The sequence below is a fragment of the Zootoca vivipara genome, chromosome 15 (assembly GCF_963506605.1).
Source record: "Zootoca vivipara chromosome 15, rZooViv1.1, whole genome shotgun sequence".
Lineage (NCBI taxonomy): Eukaryota > Metazoa > Chordata > Lepidosauria > Squamata > Lacertidae > Zootoca > Zootoca vivipara.
Window position 1 is genome coordinate 3,916,827 of NC_083290.1, and position 24,176 is coordinate 3,941,002.

At 49.4% G+C, this 24,176-nt stretch overlaps 1 protein-coding gene across 1 annotated transcript in view; it reads left to right on the forward strand.

Moving 5' to 3' along the window:
- DOC2B (double C2 domain beta) overlaps window positions 1–24,176 on the forward strand; it is a 125,555-nt gene that overhangs the window by 96,705 nt on the left and 4,674 nt on the right. Inside the window, exons 6-7 of the mRNA XM_035139755.2 lie at window positions 4,867–5,024; window positions 23,459–23,540. Of these exons, the coding sequence (XP_034995646.1) occupies window positions 4,867–5,024; window positions 23,459–23,540 (240 nt within the window). The remainder of the gene's footprint in view (window positions 1–4,866; window positions 5,025–23,458; window positions 23,541–24,176) is intronic.

Genomic DNA, 24,176 nt, shown 5'->3' on the forward strand with positions numbered 1-24,176 from the left:
CTGCAACCCCAGAGTGGGTCACGACTGGACCTAATGGTCAGGGGTCCCTTTACCTTTTTATCCAGCACTAACAGGCCGAAGACGTACAAACATAGATCAAACTATTACAGAATCTTAGTTCATCTTGTTGTTGTTTAGTCGTTTAGTCGTGTCCGACTCTTCGTGACCCCATGGACCATAGCACGCCAGGCACTCCTGTCTTGCACCGCCTCCCGCAGTTTGGTCAGACTCATGTTGGTAGCTTCGAGAACACTGTCCAACCATCTTGTCCTCTGTCGTCCCCTTCTCCTTGTGCCCTCAATCTTTCCCAACATCAGGGTCTTTTCCAAGGATTCTTCTCTTCTCATGAGGTGGCCAAAGTATTGGAGTCTCAGCTTCACGATCTGTCCTTCCAGGGAGCACTCAGGGCTGATTTCCTTCAGAATGGATAGGTTTGATCTTCTTGCAGTCCATGGGACTCTCAAGAGTCTCCTCCAGCACCATAATTCAAAAGCATCAATTCTTCGGCGATCAGCCTTCTTTATGGTCCAGCTCTCACTTCCATACATCACTACTGGGAAAACCATAGCTTTAACTATACGGACCTTTGTCGGCAAGGTGATGTCTCTGCTTTTTAGGATGCTGTCTAGGTTTGTCATTGCTTTTCTCCCAAGAAGCAGGCGTCTTTTAATTTCGTGACTGCTGTCACCATCTGCAGTGATCAAGGAGCCCAAGAAAGTAAAATCTCTCACTGCCTCCATTTCTTCCCCTTCTATTTGCCAGGAGGTGATGGGACCAGTGGCCATGATCTTGGTTTTTTTGATGTTGAGCTTCAGACCATATTTTGCGCTCTCCTCTTTCACCCTCATTAAAAGGTTCTTTAATTCCTCCTCGCTTTCTGCCATCAAGGTTGTGTCATCTGCATATCTGAGGTTGTTGATATTTCTTCCGGCAATCTTAATTCCAGCTTGGGATTCATCTAGTCCAGCCTTTCGCATGATGAATTCTGCATATAAGTTAAATAAGCAGGGAGACAATATACAACCTTGTCGTACTCCTTTCCCAATTTTGAACCAATCAGTTGTTCCATATCCAGTTCTAACTGTAGCTTCTTGTCCCACATAGAGATTTCTCAGGAGACAGATGAGGTGATCAGGCACTCCCATTTCTTTAAGAACTTGCCATAGTTTGCTGTGGTCGACACAGTCAAAGGCTTTTGCATAGTCAATGAAGCAGAAGTAGACGTTTTTCTGGAACTCTCTAGCTTTCTCCATAATCCAGCGCATGTTTGCTATTTGGTCTCTGGTTCCTCTGCCCTTTCGAAATCCAGCTTGCACTTCTGGGAGTTCTCGGTCCACATACTGCCTAAGCCTGCCTTGTAGAATTTTAAGCATAACCTTGCTAGCGTGTGAAATTAGTTCATCTAATCTAGTATATTTTGCACTGATTGGCAGGGACTCTTTGGGGATGCCAGGATTCGAACCTTTTGCATTCAGAAAAGGTGCTCTACCCACCAAGGTACGCCCAAGCATAAACCAAGATTATAAATGAAAGGTTGATTTAAACAGGAATGCAGAGAGCTGTCTTATACAGTGTCAAACCGAGGAGATCAGGCAGGGCTCTCTCACGTCCATCCCTACCTGGAGGTGCCAGGGATTGAACCTGGGACATTCTGCAAGCTTGGTGTTAGAATATCTGCTTTGCACGCAAAAAGGTCTCAGGTTCAATCCCCAGTATCTCCAGGTAGGCTTGGGGGGAAAGTCTTGGTCTGAAACTCTGAAGAGCCACCGCAACTAAGCTGGACGGACCAATGGCCAGTGAAAGACAACTTCCTATCAGCCCTTAATTCAGAACCACAGGGACTAGCATCTTTCTATGTGTTTAGAAGGGAAGAACCAGATGTTCCAGATCTTCTGCACACAGCCCAAGCAATTCACAGCTTTGCCTTCCCACACACCCTACCCCTTTTTTCTGCAAAATAAAAATAAAAATTACCCATCACCAAGTTAGGCCCTGTCAACTTGAATTCCGATGGAAGCCTCTCTTTGAAAGGAAAGAAAAAGCCTACACTGAGAAAGGAAAGAGAGAGACGAGGTTTGCAAGCTGCTCATCAACCGCTGATGAGCAATTCCGGGAAAGAGAGGAACATGTGGGAGGAAAAAGAGTTGTCCTCCCCTGGGAAGAGCAGGCGGGCAGCCTGGCTTGATCTAAGGAGTAACAAGATTGTCGTTTGTTTAAAACCAGGCCGACAGCCAGCAGGAACCTGTGGGCAGGAGGAAATGTATATGTGCCCTGCCAACCAAGGGGGCAAGCATGTCTATGCACAAATTAAAGATTTCCTTCCCCCGCAATCCTGGTGGAGGCCCCGTGTTTTCCAGAGGAGGTTTGAAACAGGTGGGAATTCAACAGGTGCTGCTTTCTGCTCACTCCCTCGCATCCCACGGCGACTGCTGTGCTGTGGTGAGAGCTGGACCGGTTGAATTTCCTGCTGCTCATCCAGGGGTCAAATGCACAATGTTTTCAATATGTGGTGAGCTCTCTTTGGAGAGGTAAAACTCTGAAATGTTCCTTGTAAATTTAAAAAAGAAAAAATACAGAGAGGAAGGTCTCCCCTGACATCTTCTGTAATTCCGGGATGTCCCGGGAAAATCGGGACTCTTGAAGGGTTTGAAAACACTCGAGGATCTGAGCAGGGCCAGGGAGGGGAATAGTCAAGGGAGAGTTTGGAGGGCCAGGCAGAAAGGTCCAGAGGGCCACATTTGGCTCTTAGGCCAGCAGTCCCCCAGCCCTCATAAAGTCCCAGCTGGATGCCAAATGTGCTGCTGTGTCAAGGGCTCTGCTTGAAAACAACAACAACAACAACAACAACAACAACAACAACAACAACAACAACAACAATTTATACCCCGCCCATCTGGCTGGGTTTCCCCAGCCACTCTGGATGGCTTACAACAGAATATTAAAATGCAATAATCTATTAAACATTAAAAGCTTCCCCAAACAAGGCTGCCTTCAGATGTCTTCTAAGAGAACCAGTGTGGTGTAGTGGTTAAGAGTGGTAGACTCGTAATCTGGTGAACCGGGTTCGCGTCTCCGCTCCTCCACATGCAGCTGCTGGGTGACCTTGGGCTAGTCACACTTCTCTGAAGTCTCTCAGCCTCACTCACCTGACAGAGTGTCTGTTTTGGGGGAGGAAGGGAAAGGATAATGTTAGCCGCTTTGAGACTCCTTAGGGTAGTGATAAAGCGGGATATCAAATCCAAATCCAAACTCCTCCTCTTCTTCTACCGGTAAAAGTCTGGTAGTTGTTTTCCTCTTTGACATCTGATGGGAGGGCGTTCCACAGGGCAGGTGCCACTACCGAGAAGGCCCTCTGCCTGGTTCCCTGTAACTTGGCTTCTCACAACGAGGGAACCGCCAGAAGGCTCTCGGCGCTGGACCTCAGTGAATGTGGGCAGTCTAGGACTGTGCCTCAGCGCCCCCTTCGGGCTCTAAATGGAACAGAGGAATGTGTGCATTGTTGGCTACCATACTTGGCAGACAGGTTGAAGAGGCTCACTGATAGTCCAGGATGAAGCTCCCTGATTGGCCGGAATGGGCAAGATGCTGAAGCTCCCTGATTGAACAGCTGCTGCGGTTTCCGTCTCCCTTCCATTTCCCTATATTTGCAATGAGATCTTTTATAATTGGAGCCCCGAAAGGTTGTTTCCTCAGCAGCAGCGTTGAGGAACCCTGTCCAAAAGAGGTGAAAAATTTGAGGGGGTACAAATTTCACCAGGCTGTCAAGGAAGGCCTGGCCTCAGCCAATCCCGTGCGGTTTGCCTCTTCCAGCTCAGCGGCGAGCAGGCGAGGGATCCTGATTGAACCTGACACTCCCTTAAACATTCAATCGGCTGTTATTTGTGCTGCTTTTAATCCTGACTCTGCATTGACAGTAATGAGTGCATCGTAATCCTGGCGAACAAATGAATGGTGTCAGGCTGGTTGCTCAGCAATTTATTGTCCTAAGAGTTGGAGAGACAGGAAGGGGGGAGGAATTCAGATTTTCCAATGACTGCATGGATGACCAGGAAGTGTGTGGCCAGGAACTTCTAACCTCTTCCAAAAGAATAAGGGGGTGCATTAGTAGAGTATGAATATTCTTGTGGCTAAATTGGTTTTTAAAAAGATCAGGCCTCCTGGTTGTTTGATTTGTACTTCTTTATTAAATAGATCCTTGCCAACTAACCTCTTGATGGAACTATAGTACCCATAGCAAATAGGGAGCAGGCTCAAAAAAAATGCTGTGCTGCACACCAGCCACTAGAGGGAGACACAGCACAGGATGTCACGTGGGGAGGTGCCTCTGACCCCATCTGCACTAGAGATTTAAAGCAGTATCATACCACTTTAAACAATCATAGCTTCTCCCCAAGCGCCCTGGGAATTGCAGTTTACTCAGGGCACTGAAAGCAGGGCCTCTGAAACGGATCTCAAGGCCCTGAAGGATGTTCATATAGAGGGGCGGTCCTTCAAGTAACCTGGTCCCAATCCACTCATTCTTAAGGCTATATAAAGGTCACTAGCAGCACTTCAAACTGGGCCCATAACCTATTGAAACAGGTGCAAAGTTTGTATGTCAACTGCAGGGCAACAGCCAGTAACTGGGTGGTGTTATTTTGTACCAGTGTCCAAACCATCTTTAAACAGCTTATTTACTGAAAGGGTTTTTATCCTGTTCTTCAGCCAAAAAAGGCTCCCAGAGCAACTCAAGAAAAGAAGGAGAAGTCCATCTCCTCAATTTACAACCTACAAAAGGAAAAACGTATCGGGAGGGAGGAGGAAAAAAGTGTGTTTGGGTGAGAGGAAATTAGGAACTGAGTGGAATTGGCTTTCTTCCCGTCGCAGATAGACAAAACAGACGACAAGTCCTTGGAGGAGCGTGGCCGGATCCTTATTTCCCTCAAATACAGCTCCCAAAAGCAAGGCCTGCTGGTGGGCATCATCCGCTGCGCCCATTTGGCTGCCATGGATGCCAACGGCTACTCAGACCCCTACGTGAAAACGTGAGTAGCCTCCGTGCGAGTTTGGAGTGGTCAAGTGATTTTTCACCTGGTGATGCCCAGAATACTGGCTTTCAAAGACCTCTAGTGGGGGGGAGGAGTAGATGACCCTTTTGGGTCCCTTACAACTCTACGAACCATCAACCTGTGGGCATCATTAGACGTTCCAGACCTCCCCACATTAACATGAATGGTATTTTGTTGCGGGGCAATGGTGCCATCCAAGAGACTGCCCTGCCTGTTAGTTTCCACCACCTTATACTCTCATTGTCACCCCTTGGAGAACTCAGCAGGGAGGAGGATGGTGGCAAAACTAGAATGAGCCTTTCACTGGCTCTGTGGCTCCCCCTGCTGTTGGGCTCGCTGCCTTCCAGCCTATCATTCCCAACCGGGAATAAACTAGAACCAGATGGCTCTGCCTGTCTGGCTCCACCTTCTGTTGGTTGCAGGAAATGCAGTCTTTTAATAAATGAATAAATACAGCCATTAGCCCCACATACACACATAACCTGGTGTGCCTATTTTTGTGTTTTGAGAACCTGGCTTAAGCTATCCCATTGGTGGAGAAATGATTAGCTTCCTCAGAGCTGAAAACACACACTGCGTGAAGTCCCCAAGCTCATTGTTATTCCGTTCCAGGCTCCAGCGGTTACCCGGGACCTGTGATGATGTTTTGATATGAATTTCTTGGAGGTTAAAAAAAACAACACCCGTCCTCATTGAATAGATATTACAAATGTTTACATGCAGGAAATCACATTTGGCTGCGTTCCTACAGGACACATGACACACTATTAAGTGGTGGAGGAAAAGGAATTGTGATCATTGTTGCTCCTGCTGCTGCTGTTATTATTACATTTATATCCCACCTTTTCTCCAAGGACCTCAAGGTCGGAGATGCAGGTCTCCCCGAGCTCCATTTTATCTTCACAACAACCCTGCAAGGTAGGGTAGGCTGAGAAATGGCGGCAGGCCCAAAATCATCTGGTAGGCTTCATGGCTGAGTGGAACCCAACTCTCCCCAGTACCAGTCTGGCAGGTTTGCATTTTAATGCAGGCCTACCTAATTCACAGGGACGTGGGTAGCACTGTGGTCTAAACCACAGAGCCTAGGGCTTGCCGATCAGAAGGTCGGCGGTTCGAATCCCCGCAACGGCGTGAGCTCCCGTCGCTCCTGCCAACCTAGCAGTTCGAAAGCACGTCAAAGTGCAAGTAGATAAATAGGTATCGCTCTGGCGGGAAGGTAAACAGCGTTTCCGTGCACTGCTCTGGTTCGCCAGAAGCGGCTTAGTCGTGCTGGCCACATGAGCTGGAAGCTGTAAGCCGGCTCCCTCGGCCAGTAAAGTGAGAGGAGCACCGCAATCCCAGAGTCGTCCGCGACTGGACCTAATGGTCAGGGGTCCCTTTACCTTTACCTAATTCACACTTCTTCCTCCCCTCCCAAAAATAAACGAATACATAAACTGAACCACGACTATTGTTCAAAATTCACACCTCTCTGGATTTTACGAGTTCTCCAACTAAATAATACGTACGGACATCCTTGTATTAGGACAGCGTTCTTCAACATTGTGACCACAGGCAATGTTGAAATCTAACTCCCATCATCCTTGACCATTGGCTAAGTTGGCTGTGGGTGATGGGAACATTAGTCTAACTGCACCTGGGAACCCAAAGTTTAAGAACACCGTATTAGGGGGAAATGTGCATAAAGAGGCATGTGTAAGTGAAAGCAACATATAAAATGCATTATACTGGGGGAAATTGCCTGCAGGGGTGTGTAGAGAAATTTGCACTAAAACGCTGACAAATTGTCATGAGTACTTTTAAAAAAAAAATGCAGACTGGTGCGGGCATGTGGAGAAGAGAAATTCAGATCGGGGGAAATGGGAAACCAAAATTGATAGGTTAAAAAGCATCCCTTCATGCCAATTATTGATTGATTGCCCACATGTGCATCTCAAGATGTGCATGAAAATAGCAACAGATATCTCAGCACTTAAAACATTGTGGTATAGCAGTGTGGTAATGTTGTGATCTGGACAATGGCGATTAAACAAGAAGCAAAAAGTTTTGCTTTGAGCACTAATAGGTTCTATATTTGTAATGTGGAACAATATTCTGTCTAGTCTGGTTTATTTACCAATCTACAAGCTGAGGCTACTGGGAGCCAACAGCCACTTCCACCAGCAGGCAGCAAAGTTTTTGCAGCAGATCCCCAGGTCCCCTCTCTCGGTTTCAACTCCAGAGCCGGCCCTACATGCAGGCTGGGTGGTGCAGGGCACCATGGTGCCGGCCTGACAGGAGTGCAGCGCCTGTTGCACCCGCGCTGTGCGCGTTGCCCACCCACCCACCGCGCTGGGAAACGGGACGGGAGGGCGCCGGAACGGGGCGGGAGGGCGCCAGAGGGATCTGGCGCACCACGGCTCCGGGGGCACTTAAGACGGCGCTGTTCAACTCGATTTGGAAATTACCAGTGCCTGTGTGTTTGGTAAGAGATTTTACTTTCTTGGGTTCCATGATCACTGCAGATGGTGACAGTAGTCACAAAATTGAAAGACGCCTGCTTCTTGGGAGAAAAGCAATGACAAACCTAGACAGCATCTTAAAAAGCAGAGACATCACCTTGCCGACAAAGGTCCGTATAGTTAAAGCTATGGTTTTCCCAGTGGTGATGTATGGAAGTGAGAGCTGGACCATAAAGAAGGCTGATCGCCAGGGGCGTACCCAGGATCAAAACTAGGGGGGGGGGCAAGCCATGGTCATTCAGGGACGGGGCCAAGGCACGGGAGGGGAGGGGCCACAAAGTGGGAATGTGGACAGGGCTACAGGGCCAGCGGGCCTAACGACTCGGTGGCAGTGGCTGCAGCTGCTAAATGAACCCCCTAAATTCTCTCATACGAAATTTCCCTGCTCTGAAGCAGGGCCGTCTCTAGGCCCAGGTCCGGTGGTGCCAGGCCACCAGGGGCGCCACTACGCCCGCTGAGAGGCGCAGCGGAGGCCGACCCAGGCGCACCTCTCAGCTGTTCAGCGGCTTTGGGCCGCTGTCCGGAGGCTTCACTAGTCGGGCCCGTGGTTTGGCCTTCTAGGGGGGCAGCTGCCCCCCTTGCCCCATGCTGGGTACGCCCATGCTGATCGCCGAAGAATTGATGCTTTTGAATTATGGTGCTGGAGGAGACTCTTGAGAATCCCATGGACTGCAGAAGATCAAACCTATCCATTCTGAAGGAAATCAGCCCCGAGTGCTCACTGGAAGGACAGATCGTGAAGCTGAGGCTCCACCTCATGAGAAGAGAAGACTCCCTGGAAAAGACCCTGATGTTGGGAAAGATTGAGGGCACTAGGAGAAGGGGATGACAGAGGAAAAGATGGTTGGACAGTGTTCTCGAAGCTACGAACATGAGTTTGACCAAACTGCGGGAGGCAGTGGAAGACAGGAGTGCCTGGCGTGCTCTGGTCCATGGGGTTACGAAGAGTCGGACACCACTAAACGACTAAACAACAACAAGTGTGCTTGGTCTTCCTCAAAATTAAACACTGTGCCTTATATCCAAGGCACGAGACTCTTTAAGTCTCACACCTCCAGGCAACGCTCAGAGTTCTTTATTTATTTCTGGATATTTATATCCCTTTACTCTTCACTGTATGTGTTAAAGCAGGGATGTGGCCCTCTAGGCCTTCTGTGTGGCCCTTGGGACTCCCTCTCTAGGCCATACCCACTGTATCACTAGGCCCCTCCCCAGGCTTCACCCCTCCCCAGCCCTGCTTTGCTCCTTACTTAAGTGTATTTGCCTGACCAAAAATATGTCCTTGGGATTGTGATAATGCCTTTTCTTGCCCAAATATTGACATGTGTGTATAAATCTGTGAATTTTGCCTGGCTGGAATGTAGCCTACAGTGCACAGGTGAGAGTCACACCCATGGCTCCGCCCCTTTTGCCTCTGGCCCCTCCAGCCCATGGGCACATGGGCCCCTGAGAGCTGCCAGCGAGGGAACACAACCTTGCAAAGATCCCCAACTCTTTGTGAAGGTTGCACGAGGTGGCTTACACAAGAAACATGACACACACACAAAATCCCCACCGCAAAACGAAATGGAAACCAACAGAGCAATAAATACATTTCAAGAGCGCAGTAATAAAACGATGAAGGCAGAATTAAACCAAAGCCCTAGCTGTGTTGAAAAATATCCCCAGCAGCCATAAAACAGCGTCCTCGCTTAATTAAAAGTGCTGAGAAAGGAATGCTTCGAACCCTGCACCTCATATGAAGCCTGCAAATCTCTGTTCACTTTCCTGGGATGCAATGTGATTTGTTTCCGAATAGATCTTCATAAAAAAACCTTCCTTTATGACTTTTAAATACGTAACCAAAACTCACAAACACACACACAAGGTTAAAAAGAACTTTGCATCACCCTGCTCTGGCTTCCCCAACCTGTTGTTCTCCTCCAGATGTTTCTAGGTGTCCTCCAGATGTCAGCCTCAAGCAGGATGGCCAGCGGCCAGGAATTATGGGAGTTGTAGTCCCACAGCACTAAAAAAAAACCCTTAAAAAACCTGGAGGTGCTGGGGATTAAAACTGATGTCTTCCACATTCAAAACGTGCTCTACCACAAATCTATGGCTGCACCTCTTCTACACAGTCTACTTAAAAGCTTAGTTAGTGGTAGCACGTGCTCATAGGGGCTGGTGGGGCCAGAGAGCCAATGGACTCTGTTTTGCCTGGAGTCCAGTGTTCAGTTCTGGGTGCCACAATTTAGGAAGGATGTTGATAAGCTGGAACGTGTGCAGAGGAGGGTGATAAAGATTATCATGGGTGTGGAAACCAAGCCTGATGAGGAGTGCTTGAGGAGCTGGGTATGTTTAGCCTGGATAAGATAAGGAGTGAGAGCTGGACCATAAAGAAGGCTGATCGCCGAAGGATTGATGCTTTTGAATTATGGTGCTGGAGGAGACTCTTGAGAGTCCCATGGACTGCAAGAAGATCAAACCTATCCATTCTGAAGGAAATCAGCCCTGAGTGCTCACTGGAAGGACAGATCCTGAAGCTGAGGCTCCAATACTTTGGCCACCTCATGAGAAGAGAAGACTCCCTGGAAAAGACCCTGATGTTGGGAAAGATTGAGGGCACAAGGAGAAGGGGACGACAGAGGACGAGATGGTTGGACAGTGTTCTCGAAGCTACGAACATGAGTTTGACCAAACTGCGGGAGGCAGTGCAAGACAGGAGTGCCTGGCGTGCTCTGGTCCACGGGGTCACGAAGAGTCGGACACGACTAAACGACTAAACAAAAAGATAGGGAGGGGCCATCTTGTTTTTGCTTATTGTACAGAAGTCACTCTGGAAGCCATAATAAGTGCATAATGGAAATGGCCACGATTCTGGAGAGGTGTGGGGAGTTGGGGGGGGGGACATCTCTTCTGTTTTGCACACCTTGCCTGGCTTTCGGTGGGCAGTCCTTTAAAGGCTTTGTGTTCTGCGCGTTGCCTGCCCACAATGTGTTTCCCGCTGGAGACAATGCAGAAGTTGCAAAGTCGAGTGAGCCTGTGACAAAGAGAGAAGGCGCTGGGGAGAACGGGGCAGGAACAGATTGGTGGAAGTGAGAAAGCAACGGGAGCTGAATCACGCCAGTTGTTTGCTGTGCACAAGACGGGGGCGGCAGATTTCGCCACGCACAAGAAAACACAACCGCCTCAGAGTGCGTCTTACTAGTTCAGAGTTGCAATTGCATCCTTATGTTCCCAAGGAAAACAAAGTGTTGCTCAGAAACCCTCAACGCCTGGAACAGCTCGGCGAGTAAATGATAACAACCCTTGCAAAAATAAGGCCACAGAAGAAGGCACAAGACCACACACTCACAAACAAAAATGGGGGGGGGGAGATCATTTTCAGGACCAGGGCAAGGATGAAGCCCAAGGGGCAGTCCTTCGGGGGCCACATCCGTTGGGGCAGTCCTTTGGGGGCCACATCCTGGTGGCGTGTGTGTCTGGCAGCAAAAATGGCCTAAATGACTCTGTGAAACTTAAATTTTTCTAAACATCTCTATCTGGGCACAAGAGAGGCAGTATCAAAATTCAGGGACACATTCCAGGCAAGAGAAAACACCCAAGGGCCCAGAACAAGGCTGGAGCCCAGCAACATTGGGGGGGGGGCAGAAGCTGCCCCCTCCATGCTGCAAACGAGAGGTGGAGGAAGAGGCATCCATGCCTGAGAGAGGGGAATGCCTCTTCTTTCACCAGGGATAGGGGAACCTGTGGCACTCCAGCTGTTGCTGGTCTCCAGCTCCCATCAGCCCCAGCGGACAGCATGGCTGGTGACCAGGGATGCTGGGAGTTGGAGTCCAGCGATATCTGCAGGCCCTCAGTTCTCCATCCCTGACACATAGCCATTCTGGGGTGTTCAGCAGTGACCACTACTGGTTGGTGGTGGAATGGCAGCCAATTGAACCTTTCCCCCCCCCCCGCCCAGGATTGCAAATCTTTCTTTCCTTGTTTTCTCTCCTCTCTTTGCTGCTTCCTTCCCTCTCCCTCCCCACCCCCGCCTGTTTGCCTTGCCTTTCCGAAATTAATTGATCTCATTAAGATATGCTAATGAGGCAGCAGCTGCAGTTTGCCTTTCCTGAGGAGTGTCGATTTCCCCCCACCCCTTCAGCGGCGTAATCTGGAGATCATATTATTTACCGCAGGAGGATCGTGGGGCAAGCTTGCTTCTAGGAATCATAGAGAGTGGAAAGTGGTGTCCCTGGAGGGCATCTAGACCAACCCCGGCACATGTAAATTGAGTCCGAACAGAACCCCCACAATTTCACTAGAATTCTTTGGAGGTGCAGAAGGTTTTTTTTCCTTCCCCACTCCCAAAATGGCATAATGTGAGTTAGGGGGGTCCAGTTCATAGGTTTTGGAGAGGAGGAGGAGGAGGTGGTGGTGGTCCATAGCTTCATACTCTACACCAGGGGTTCCCAACAAAATTTTCTCAAGGACCCCTCATCGAGCCGCTATTGTGACAAGGACCCCCATTAATTCCTAATCCTAAAATTAAAAAGACAGGGTACCTGCGCAGTAGCACACAAATGAAGCCGACGCGCGCAAAGCATCTTGGGGAGGTGAGCGTTAGTAGAATGCGCGCGCTGCCTCTTTGCAAAACAGTAGTGTTTGTAAAGCGCCACCTAACGGCATACAGCAAAACTACTGCCTCTATCTAATTCTAGTTTTGCGCTAGACTCTGCTCATGCAGGAAGCGGCCAAAACAAAAAATCTGTTATCATACGAAATATATTTAATATATTTTTTATTCTAATAGCATCTTGCGAACAGGGCCGGTGCTAGGGTTTTTTGCGCCCTAGGCAAGATCACCTTCTGCCCCCCCCCAATTTCCCAGAGTTGTTGACCTTTTTAAGAAAAAAATAAAAGTGGAATAAAATAAAAATAAAAATAAATAAATAAAATATGGGTCCTTACAAAGGAGCCTTTGCCATGGAAATACCCTGTTCATAAGGCTTTGAGCCTAAAGGCTTTTAAGGCCTAAAGAGCATCATTCCCGTTCCCAGTCATTTCGGGGAAAGGGGAGGAACAGAGGCAGGTTGGAATGCCGCAAGCATTTCAGCACACCTAGCCAAAATTCAAAGGGATTCTGAATTCAAAACCATGAAACACATGTTGAAGGTGGTTCTTTTCATCAACCCAACTCTGAAGCTTGCCAACATCACTGGTCAGAGGTCACCAATGGCTGGATATTAGCATGCTTTATTTACCGGTAGTTATTTTGTTAGATGTCTGTCCTACCCAGGGATGCTGAGAATGGGGGAGAGATTTAAAACACACACACACACACACACACACACACACACACACACAGAGAGAGAGAGAGAGAGAGAGAGAGAGAGAGAGAGAGAGAGAGAGAGAGAGAGATAAAAGAAACCAATACTTTGTTCTCTTGTGCACAGTTTTTTCAGACCTGCTGTAAAATGTAACTAGCAGGACTCCTAAGGACCTAAAATGCCATATTAATGAAAGGCAAATTCACTGTAAATTTGTGCAATTTTTTTTTTGTTTAGAAATTGCTAACAGGGTTCTAGTGGCTATAGAAGGGGGGGGAAATTAACTAAAGATAGATAGATATGAATGGGAGACCACCAGGAGTCCCACTTAAAAGTGGAGTCTAGATAAATATCTTTAAAAAATCAGTTTAAGTGTTGAAGAGAAATGTAAGCATTTGAGGAAATGTTAACATTTCATTTTCAGCCGCTGGCCTGTAGAAAACAGTATGCTGGGCTAAATGAGCCTTTGATCTGACCTTGGGGAAGGGTGATAATCAGCTCAGTCACTCAGGGTTTGCTGTTTAGCCCAGGCCACGGAGCTCTGCAGGGACGCGGGTGGGAGACGGGGCTCCCCAAGGGGTTTGCGGTCAGTCAGTGCAGAGGCCGCGGCTCCCAGCGCCGCCCCGCACACGAAGCCGTCGAAGAAGCGGCTCCGGGCGAGGCGGGCGCCCAGCGATCTGGCCATGACAGCAGATTTTTGCCCTGCTTCAGGGCGGCAGCGCCTGTTGGCGAGCTTGGCTTTCGCACGCTTTTTCTTCCCTCACGAGGCGGAGCAAAGAGAAGCTGAATTAGGCGGAGGCGGAAAGGAGGGAAGAGCCTTTCCGCCTCTGCCTCATTCAGCTTCTCTTTGCTCCGCCTCGTGAGGGGAGGAAAAAGTGTGCGAAAGCCAAGCTCGCCAACGGGCGCTGCCGCCCTGAAGCAGGGCAAAAACCTGCTATCCTCACTTGTACAAAGCCGCGGGGAGCACTGGGCGGCGGGTGGCGGGCAGGCTGGCCAGCGCCCCTCCATTCTGGCTCCACCAAGTTGCGGACCCCTCTGGACCCCCCAGGGGTCCGCGGACCACCTGTTGGGAAACACTGCTCTACACAGAGGCCAGGGCTGGAAACAGACTTGCCATTATTTCTTTATAATCTACTTTTTGCAGGGGGTTGGACTAGATGACCCCTGTCACCCTTTCCAGCTCTTCTGTGATCTCACCCCTCTTTTAAGGCAGAATGGGGAACCTCTGGCTGAATCCGGCCCTCTGTGCCTCTCTAGCTGGCCCCCAAGATTCTCCCCAGGCCATGTCCCCTCTCTATAAGCCACGTCATTCGCTGGCCCCACTCTATACCCCAACCACAAGGGCTGGGTTTCTGAACCACCGTGCCCCACCTTGGAAGCTTCCTTACAAGCAACTGCCATCTTCAAGCTAGAAAAAGTGCTCTGAGGAGAACCTTGCAGGATCTCTCCCGTTCTCCTCCCTCTGCCAGTTTCCTCCCCACGACAACCCTGTGAGGTAGGGCAGGCTTAGAGATAGCAACTAGCCTAGGTTTTTTTTTCCACCTCCACTGGGGAGCTTTGTGGCCATTTAGCTATGGTTTTCCAAGTAGTGATGCATGGAAGTGAGAGCTGGACCATAAAGAAGGCTGATCACTGAAGGATTGATGCTTTTGAATTATGGTGCTGGAGGAGACTCTTGAGAGTGCCATGGACTGCAAGAAGATCAAACCTATCCATTCTGAAGGAAATCAGCCCTGAGTGCTCACTGGAAGGACAGATCGTGAAGCTGAGGCTCCAATACTTTGGCCACCTCGTGAGAAGAGAAGACTCCCTGGATAAGACCCTGATGTTGGGAAAGATGGAGGGCACAAGGAAAAGGGGACGACAGAGGATGAGATGGCTGGACAGTGTTCTCGAAGCTACGAACATGAGTTTGACCAAACTGCGGGAGGCAGTGGAAGACAGGAGTGCCTGGCGTGCTCTGGTCCATGGGGTCACAAAGAGTCGGACACGGCTAAACGACTAAACAACAACAACAAGGGATTCAGAGTTGGGTCTTGCCGCTCTGACACTCTGACCATAGCTGTCAAGTTTTCCCTTTTCTCGCGAGGAAGCCTATTCAGCATAAGGGAATTCCCCTTAAAAAAGGGGAGAACTTGACAGCTTTGATTCTGACCATCACTTCTTTCCAGCCCTGAGCTTCTGCGAGTGTCTGTAATTAGGCTTACTTGTCCCGAAAAATAATAGTGCAGAAGCCTTCGCTGATCCTCTCACCTGAGCTACTCTGCCAGAAGCTGTCCATCTGTTCCATCAGTGTGGCTGATGGGTAATTATCTCCATGGCTGCTCCGAGGGAGGAGGAAGAAGTGGTAATTAGATTCGGAATCTTTTCTGGGAAGCTGAGCTGAGTCACAGTTCAGGGTGCAAAGTGGCTGAGTCAGCAATTTGCTTCCATGGAGGAGATGATGGCCGCCAGAGCAGAGGACGGACGGATGGACGGACACCACGGGGTCTGTAGTTAGGACAAGAGGTGTGGTTGTCTGGGGCCGTGGGGAGGGTGGGTCAAAGGCCCATTACCGTACTATTTTTGTAGCAGGGAGGCTGTCTCCAGGATCCTAGAACCGCCCAACTGGCACAAAAGGGGAGCTTTTTATCCACTGGGAAGAAGTCTTTCTTTACTGACTGTGGCCAAGCAGTCAAAGGAGGTGAGTCAGGCCCTGAGGACGGGCTCCTAGGGTCCCTGAAGAACACTGATGTGTGGAGTTGTTCTTCTGCCCCAGCATTTTGGAACATTGAAAATACAAGGGGATTCAATTTCAAGAGAATGGGGTGTGTGTTTGCGTACACACGCGCTAAATCCTGTCTGTGGTGCCTACCCTCTTCCCCAGTAAAGAGGCAGGAGTCAAGAGTATGGATTAAAATTGGCCACAACTTTATTGAATTCAAGAAGTGGGAAACTTGGCCCAGGCCTTGGCAGGTAACCCTCTCAGCCCCTCTGGCTGAGGATATGCAGGTTGACGAGGCCAGAAAGAGGGGACTGTAAAGCGCAAACTTACACAGCATGCCCTCCTCTAACCCCGTCCGGGAGTTTGACCTACGAGCCGCTGCTCCAGGGCCAGGGACTCCCGAATTTTTGCCCCTTTTCAGATGGGCTCCTGCAACGCCGCCGCATGGAGATAGATAAAGGAAACCTTGCCAAGGCCTAAAACCGCCAAAGTTGTGACGAATTGCTTCGAGCAGGAAGAAAGCACAAAGAGGCTTCTCCAAGGTGCTCCTGCCTCTTTTCTTTGGCCTTACTCCGCCCCCCTCCGGCCAGGTGTCCTTTGTCCGGGCTTACCAGGTGGCAGGACATAGGCCAACTCGCCTAGGTGGGTGTCACCAGCCAGGTAAGCCCCGCGCAGTGTCGCAAACCTCGACCACCTGAGGGGAGGGGTGAGGGCGGATAGTGTGCAAGTTTTGTTAGGCATTTTGTGCAGTAAACACAGCTCAAGTCACTCCCAAAGAAGGTATTGGTGCTCTCCACAAATCAGTTGTTGATTTAGCACCCCTAATTATTATTGTTGTACAATTACGGGATTATTGTGTGATCCTAGCAGGGTGTGTGGCTGTGGCTATCATGTAGGGATCCAGCACTTTTGAATCTGCCACTGCGCTGCTGGCTAGGACCGAAGAACAAGCCGGGAGTCAGGATTGAAGGACAAGTCAAGGATACAGTAATGCACAAGAGCTCAGCAAGGTCTCGGTGCCCAAGGGGGGCTCAGCTGGGACAAGAAACCTGTCTTTGGGGCCCCACCTGCACTGTACATTTTAAACACTTTTCAAAGTACTCTAAACAGTCATGGCACACACACACACACACACACACACACACACACCAAAGATTCCTGGGAACTGTAGTTCGTTAAGGGTTCAGAGCATCGCTAGGAGACTTTCATTACCCTCAGCGAGCTACAATTTCCAGAGTGGTTCAACAATCTATCTCTCTTCCCAAAGAACTCTGGGAGTCGCTCCACCCCCACCCCCCCAATCACTTGTAAAACTTTTCCAGCATTTATGTTGCTGCGATCAGTTGTGAGTACAATAAGAGTATAATAATAAGTGTGATCACTGGGTTGTAAGCATAATCACGACAATAATAAGAACTGTGATGATTGAATTATAATCATGGTATTAAGGCAAATTACTGTTTTGCGGTGCTCTGCCCTGTTATTTTGTACGGAGAGTGGTCTCCGCGTTTTTAAACTAAACAAATAAATGATGGTGTGACTGTAAGTATAATAACAGTAATAATTTGTTGTTGTTGTTGTGATTGGCTTGTAAGAATATGAGCAGAGCAATCATCTGTTGTCATGAATGGATTGCAAGTACAGTGTTTGTGGGATTCCCACTGGATGTACAGTATCAGGTTGGCCACTGTGGGGAAAGAATGCTGCAGTTAGATGGGCCACTGGCCTGATCCAGCAGGCTCTTCTTAATATCTTCAGGAGAAGAAAGGGCTAAGGAATAAACCCTACACAAATCTGGAGCGGAGTCCCTAAGACGGTTGGGTGGCTCCTCTTTCCGGCAACTCCTGCAGCCAAGCTGGCGCCAAACATCTTGCTCTGCTTTTCTTTGGACCACATCACCGAGGTTGAGAGTGGGGGTCTTGTTGTCTGGGCAGCCCAGGACCTCCATACAAACAGCCCAGGCTTGCGCCCCAGGGAGGTCACTTCAGTGCTGCTTGAGTTCACCCCTGGAGGTGCACTCCATTGTCTCTCGAGACAGACGGATGCCAACAATTATCTGTGGTGGTGGTTATCGCTGTCAGGAGTATGGGCAGGAGTCAGGCTCTGGGGCCTGTACTGCTTTGCAGGACTGGGGCCTGCCTCAGCTGGTGCTGGAGAAGCAAGGAGTGGCCACTCAGGTGAGACCACTTGATATCTCACTGCACCTGGTGGCAGGAGCTGGGAGGGATAAAAGCTCAGCATTTCCCTTCAGCTCTTGGCCACAGCAATGCTATCCCTGCCTGGTTGCATCTGGCCTCTTGCTCCTTGGACCCTTGCCTTGCCGACGCCTTGCTCCTAGGACCCTTGCCTTGCCGACGCCTTGCTCCTTGGACCCTTGCCTTTGCCGACGCCTTGATCCTCGACCCTTGGACCTCTGCCTTGCCGACGCCTTGATCCTCGACCCCCAGACCTTCGTCTCTGCCTTGCTCCTTGACCCTGCGACTGCCTGCTGCTGGACCCTCAACCCTGCTGCTGGACCCTCTGCATCTGTTCCTGCTTCTACACCACCTCTGGTCCTGACGTCCTCAGCCAGGGCTTCAACCGCCCGCCAACTGGACCGTGACAATCACAACTATTTCTTTGATAGAGGCCCGTCCTCCTGCGCTGTCTCCCCCCCCCCCCACCTTGAACGAAGAGGCTCCAGCTGCCTTTCCGCAACGGGAAGGTGTCCACGGATCCTTGTCATCCATCTCACACATTTGGTTCTGCAGAGCCAGCCCAAGAACCCCCCTCTCTCCCTCTTTCTCGGCGTGTGATCCCACCTCACTATCAAGGTCTCGCTTCTCTGCCAAGATTCATAAACACTCCCTGCCTTGTTGGGCGATGCAGCCATCTGCCTGGGACCAGCCACACTGTCATCCTCACAAAGCCTTTTTTTCTAGTGATCTTTGCACAATTCTCTTTTTTTAATAGAAAAGGACATGTAGCGGAAAGTCAATTTTCATCAAACTCATTTACCTAGGTAGCTGCCTTTAATGCAGAGCCAGACCATTGCTCTATCTACGGTAGCCCAGTGTTGTCTCCATCTAGCTCAGTGTTGTCTTTTTCCCCAGCCCTACCATTAGGGATAGGGACCCAGGTGGTGCTGTGGTTAAACCACTGAGCCTAGGGCTTGCTGATCAGAAGGTTGGCGGTTCGAATCCCTGTGACAGGGTGTTTGAATCCCTGTGTCCCCCCAGAAAAAAAGCACTGGGAAGACCTCAAAACTGTTTTATTATTATTAAAGGAAACCCCCTGTTTTTAGGTCACCCCCAAAGTTGTTGTTGTCTGTCCCCCCCATGTCAATTCTGCCTTTGAAATCCCGGTAATGTCCAGACATATGGCAGCCCTACTTAAGCAGAGGGTCAAGATTTGGGGGTGATTATTCTTATTTTAGGGACCCAGGTGGCGCTGTGGGTTAAACCACTGAGCCTTGAGCTTGCTGATCAGAAGGTTGGCAGTTCGAATCCCTGCAATGGGGTGAGCTCCCGTTGCTCGGTCCCAGCTCCTGCCAACCTAGCAGTTCGAAAGCATGTCAAAATGCAAGTAGATAAATAGGAACCGCTACAGCAGGAAGGTAAACGGCGTTTCCATGTGCTGCTCTGGTTTGCCAGAAGCGGCTTTGTCATGCTGGCCACATGACCTGGAAGCTATACGCCGGCTCCCTCGGCCAATCACGTGAGATGAGCGCGCAACCCCAGAGTCGGTCACGACTGGACCTAATGGTCAGGGGTCCCTTTACCTTTACCTTACCATTAGGAATTGAACCTGGCGGATGTCTGCATGATAAACAGATGCTCCGGGAGTTGGAGCTCAGCGTCTTGAGGGCCAAAGCTTCCATGCCACTGTGTTCGATAATCTGTTCAAAACATAAAAGGTCAACGTGCAATGCAAAGGGCTGTGTCACTCACCTGAGGCGACTGCTACCTTCTTTAACCCCCTTCTTCCTTGGCCTCTTCTCTGTTAAGAGAAGAGAAAAGGAGAGAGGCTGCTGAAGAATTACCACTGGTTTTCAGAGAATTATCCAAGCAGGGAGATCAGAGGCAGATCCTCTTCACTGGAACCTCTGATTGCTCCAGAAGAACCAGAGGACCTGACTTTTGTGCAGGTAACACACCTGAGAAACTAAAAGCCTTCCTTGTTTGGCTACTACTACAGTTCTCTGGCATCAAACAACATTTTCTTCTCTCAGCAAATCACCAGAGTCTTTTGCAAGACAGAAGTTTAGGGCAGATCCTTCTGTAGCTCGGAGTCCGCAAAGGGTTTTCATCCCAGCTGGGAAGTTCAGCCTGCAGCTGAATTCAAAGACCAGCATTGACTCAACATGGCCAGTTCACAGGATGCTGAAGAAAACCTACCTAGTTATCTCTCCCAGCTTCTGCATTTCCTGGCTAAAGGAAGCACTCTAAGAATAGCTTTAGAAATGTGACTTTGGAGAGAAAGTACGGTAAGTTTAGGACTGATTGTCGGAGTCCATGGAGTGGGGCATGAATGCAGCGCCAAGAAGAGGCAGCGTCTGGTAGTGCAAGGTTGATCAGGATAGCCTGCTGCTCTGGCTACTTGCAACCCGATAGACTGCACTGACCAGCAGAGGCTCTCCAGTGTTTCAGGCAAGGACTCTTTCCCCAGCCCTCCCTGGAGATGCCTGGGATTGAAGCCAGGACCTGCTGCCTGTGAAGCAATTGCTCCACCGCTCTGGCCTTTCTCCCAAAAAATGAAGCAAGATTCTAGTCCTCATGATTCTCATCTCATGATTTAATCGTCTAGCTCAGTACTTCCTACCCTGACTGGCAGCGGCTCCTTCTGCTCACAGATGCCAGCCTGGCTGTGGGTCTTCTGACATTTCTGTATTTTCGGGCAGCGTGAACTTTGCCGTCTGAGCAGCAAATGCAGAAATCCTTTCAAACAGGTCTCTCTGAAACCACCGGACCCTCACAGCAAAGAGAGGTGAGGTGGTGGGCCCATTTCAGAGCACTTGCTTGGCATGCAGAAGGTCCCAGGCTGGCATCTCCAGCTCAAAGCATCTCTGGTCCCAAGCAAGGGAGGAAAAATCCTTCCACAGCTGAGACCCTGGCGAGCGGCTACCTGACAGAGTAGGCAATACTGATACCGGTAGCATGATCTGGTAAAAGAAAACTTACTATGCCCCCTGTAAAGCAGGCACGGGGGGGGGGGAGGAATCCACCCTGGGGGCTGCATTTCCTTCTGGGCAACCTCCAAAGGGCCGAGAGGCAGCAGCGGGTAGGGCCAGAGGAGTTAAATGCGGCTTTTGTACAATAGGCTAGCTTCTGCACACACAGAACCTCTGTCCTCCCTCCAGACAAGCAAAGATCAGAGTTCAAGCTTGTTTTTCCATCCAGGCAAAGACACTCAAGGAGGGTGTGAAGTAGGGCCAGTCGGGGGCGTGGCCTGGGTTGAGGGGCGTGGCCTGAGGAGGAGTGTGGTGTGGGAAGAGTCCCGAGGACCGTTCTGGCCAGGAACTCCAAATCAGCCCTGTTTTATAGCCGCGGAGATATATATCCTGGTGGCTGTAACTCCGAAGGCCTCGGCCAACTGGCTGACAGCTTGCGATCTTCTTCCTTGAAATGATCCAGGCCAGGCCTTGAGGTCTGTACGTTGTGCAGCAGGCAGGCACACAAACACACCCACTTTCCGTACACAACACCCCTCCTGCTTTGATACTCCTAATTAGGTTTCATGGATGAAAAACCATCACCCGTTCTCCTCTCCCCCCCCCCCACAATCCAAATCTTTGCTTGTTAAGTGCCTCTCAGAGACATCTGCTTATTCTCCAATGTAACCTAATTCCCACCCGCCCTGCAGCTGTGGCACCTGGCCCTGCCGTTAGGCGAGGTGGAGCAAGCGCTTTCAGACGGCACCATTTGGAGTTTTTTCCATTGTTTCTGTGAACAATTTCTGATTGTACTAGGCCTGGGTGATGTGTTGATGCGTCACCCAGGACCAGTTTGAGGGCCAGAGCACAATGGCGCCTCTACCCAGAGGTATATTAACAGGATGTTTAGCTGGTGATGCATCGTGTTATAGAAAAAAAACCTGCTCCTTTTCCCTTATGAGGTATTCCAGAGTCCTTAAGTGGGTTCCCTATTGGTGGGAGAAAATAACAGAGGCCAACCAGAGAATAAAAGATAAAGGGGCCCTTGACCATCAGGTCCAGTCGTGTCCGACTCTGGGGTTGCGGCGCTCATCTCGCGCTATAGGCCAAGGGAGCCGGTGTTTGTCCGCAGACAGCTTCCAGGTCATGTGGCCAGCATGACTAAGCTGCTTCTGGCGAACCAGAGCAGTGCACGGAAACGCCGTTTACCTTCCCGCTGGAGCGGTCCCTATTTATCTACTTGCACTTTGACGTGCTTTCGAACTGCTAGGTTGGCAGGAGCTGGGACCGAGCAACGGGAGCTCACCCCGTCGCAGGGATTCGAACCGCCGACCTTCTGATCAGCGAGCCCTAGACTCTGTGGTTTAACCCACAGCGCCACCTGGGTCCTAGAACCAGAGAATATTGAGAAGCAAATATTGAGAAGCAAAGCTAGTAAGCCTGATCTTTATTAAACTGTTGCAACAGGGTCCTCACTCACCACAAGCAGGAAAGAGGAGGAACCCAGAACAAAGGTGTGCCAGCCCTTATATAGACTTTTGAAATTGCCCACCGTCCCTCAGACCATGTGGTGGGCTGGACTATATTTTGAAAAAATAATAATGAACGAATTCCGATGCCCCACAAATAACCCAGAGACGCATTTTATTATTATTATTTTTAATATTTTTATTGAACAAATTTAACAAAATACATTATCAATCAATATAAACAGTTACATTTTCCCCCTTTTATGCCCTCCTGTCCCTCCCTCTCCCACCCCCGAGTTATTCTCTGCATGTTATAAACTTGTACATATCATTGACTTATCTCCCCTATGTTCTACTAATAAATTGCGAATGCTTATTCAAAACCTGCCAAGGAGTCCAAGTCCTTTTGTTGTCTTTTTAAATAGTTTGTAAAAAGTTCCCATTCTTCCTTGAAGTCACAGTTGTCCTCTCGTAGTTTGTATGTTAACTTTGCTAGTTCCGAATAGCTCCTCCGTTTTTCTTGCCATTGTTCTTTCGTAGGGACTTCCTCATTCTTCCATCCTTGTGCTAACAAGACTCTTGCCGCTGTTGTAGCATACATGAACAAGTTCTTTGTTTTCCTTGGCAGGTCTTGTCCTAAGATCCCTAACAAAAATGCTTCTGGTACCCAGAGATGCATTTTAAATAAAAGGACACATTCTACTCATGTAAAAACACGCTGATTCCTGGACCGCCCGCGGGCCGGACTGAGAAGGCGAATTGGCCGCATCTGGCCCCTGGGCCTTGGGTTGCCTACCCCTGCCGTAGCTCAAGACCACCCCAAAAAACATCAGACATACATCACAGATGGAGGCGGTCTCCAACAGAAATCCTGTTTGCCAGGATATCTGTTAATGGTCACTGATTGCTTTACCTAGGCAGCCTGGCCAATTCTGAATATGCCCTTAAGACAGGTAAGCAAAAGTCCATGGAGAGGCCTTCCCGTTTCCTTCCTCCAGGCAGAGAAATATTTGAGGTCAATTTGAGAGAGTCAAAATGGTTTGGGAGTCAAAATGGCTTGAGGATTGCTCTCCAGTACTATTTCAGACACAGGGTTTATATACATATGTATGTGTTTGCCTTGTACATTTATGAATGTTTGTTTTATTATATTTGGGACCTTAGAATTCTTAGAACAATCGCAATGTTGAAAAGTGGATATCGCCCAGCCCAAATTTTGTGTGTGTGCTCTGTTTATGCATGTTACTAATTTTTATTTAACCTGCAATGCGGATAACGGCTAGAATATACGTCGGCGTGTGGTTTCACTTGCAGATACTTGAAACCGGATGAAGACAAGAAATCCAAGCACAAGACGGCGGTGAAGAAGAAAACACTCAACCCTGAATTCAACGAGGTAAAGTCACTCTGATTTCAGACGTTTGTTACAGGTCTATGGGAGGTGGAAAGAGTCCTGGATGGAGGGACGTAGGGTTGCCAAAGTCAATAGAGGACAGGACTTCTGTGCCTTTAATTGCCCTGCTCTCTTTTGAGTCTGGAAACCTTAAAGAGAAACCAGCAGACCCTTTGTTTAATTCCCAAGCAAAGGGTCTGCTGGTTTCTCTTTAAGGTTTCCAGACTCAAAAGAGAGCAGGGCAATTAAAGGCACAGAAGTCCTGTCCTCTATTGACTTTGGCAACCCTAGAGGGACATAGGCATAGCTGCCAAGTTCTCCCTTTTTTTAAGGGAAATTCCCTTATGCTGAATAGGCTTCCTCACGAGAAAAGGGAAAACTTGGCAGCTATGGACATAGGAAGGTGACACACTCTGACCATTGGTCCATCCAGCTCAATACTTTGGTCTCCAAAGTTTCAGACTGAGGACATCCCATCCCTAGTCTTAAAGCGATGAAGGAAGCAGGTCTGGAGTGCTGGGGAGCTTAGCAACAAGCAAAATACCAGGCTCCACATATTTTATTTCTTCCAGGGGTATGGGGGTATGGACCAGCCCTTCAGATGCCACTAGGCTACAACTCCCACAATCCCTGGCCACT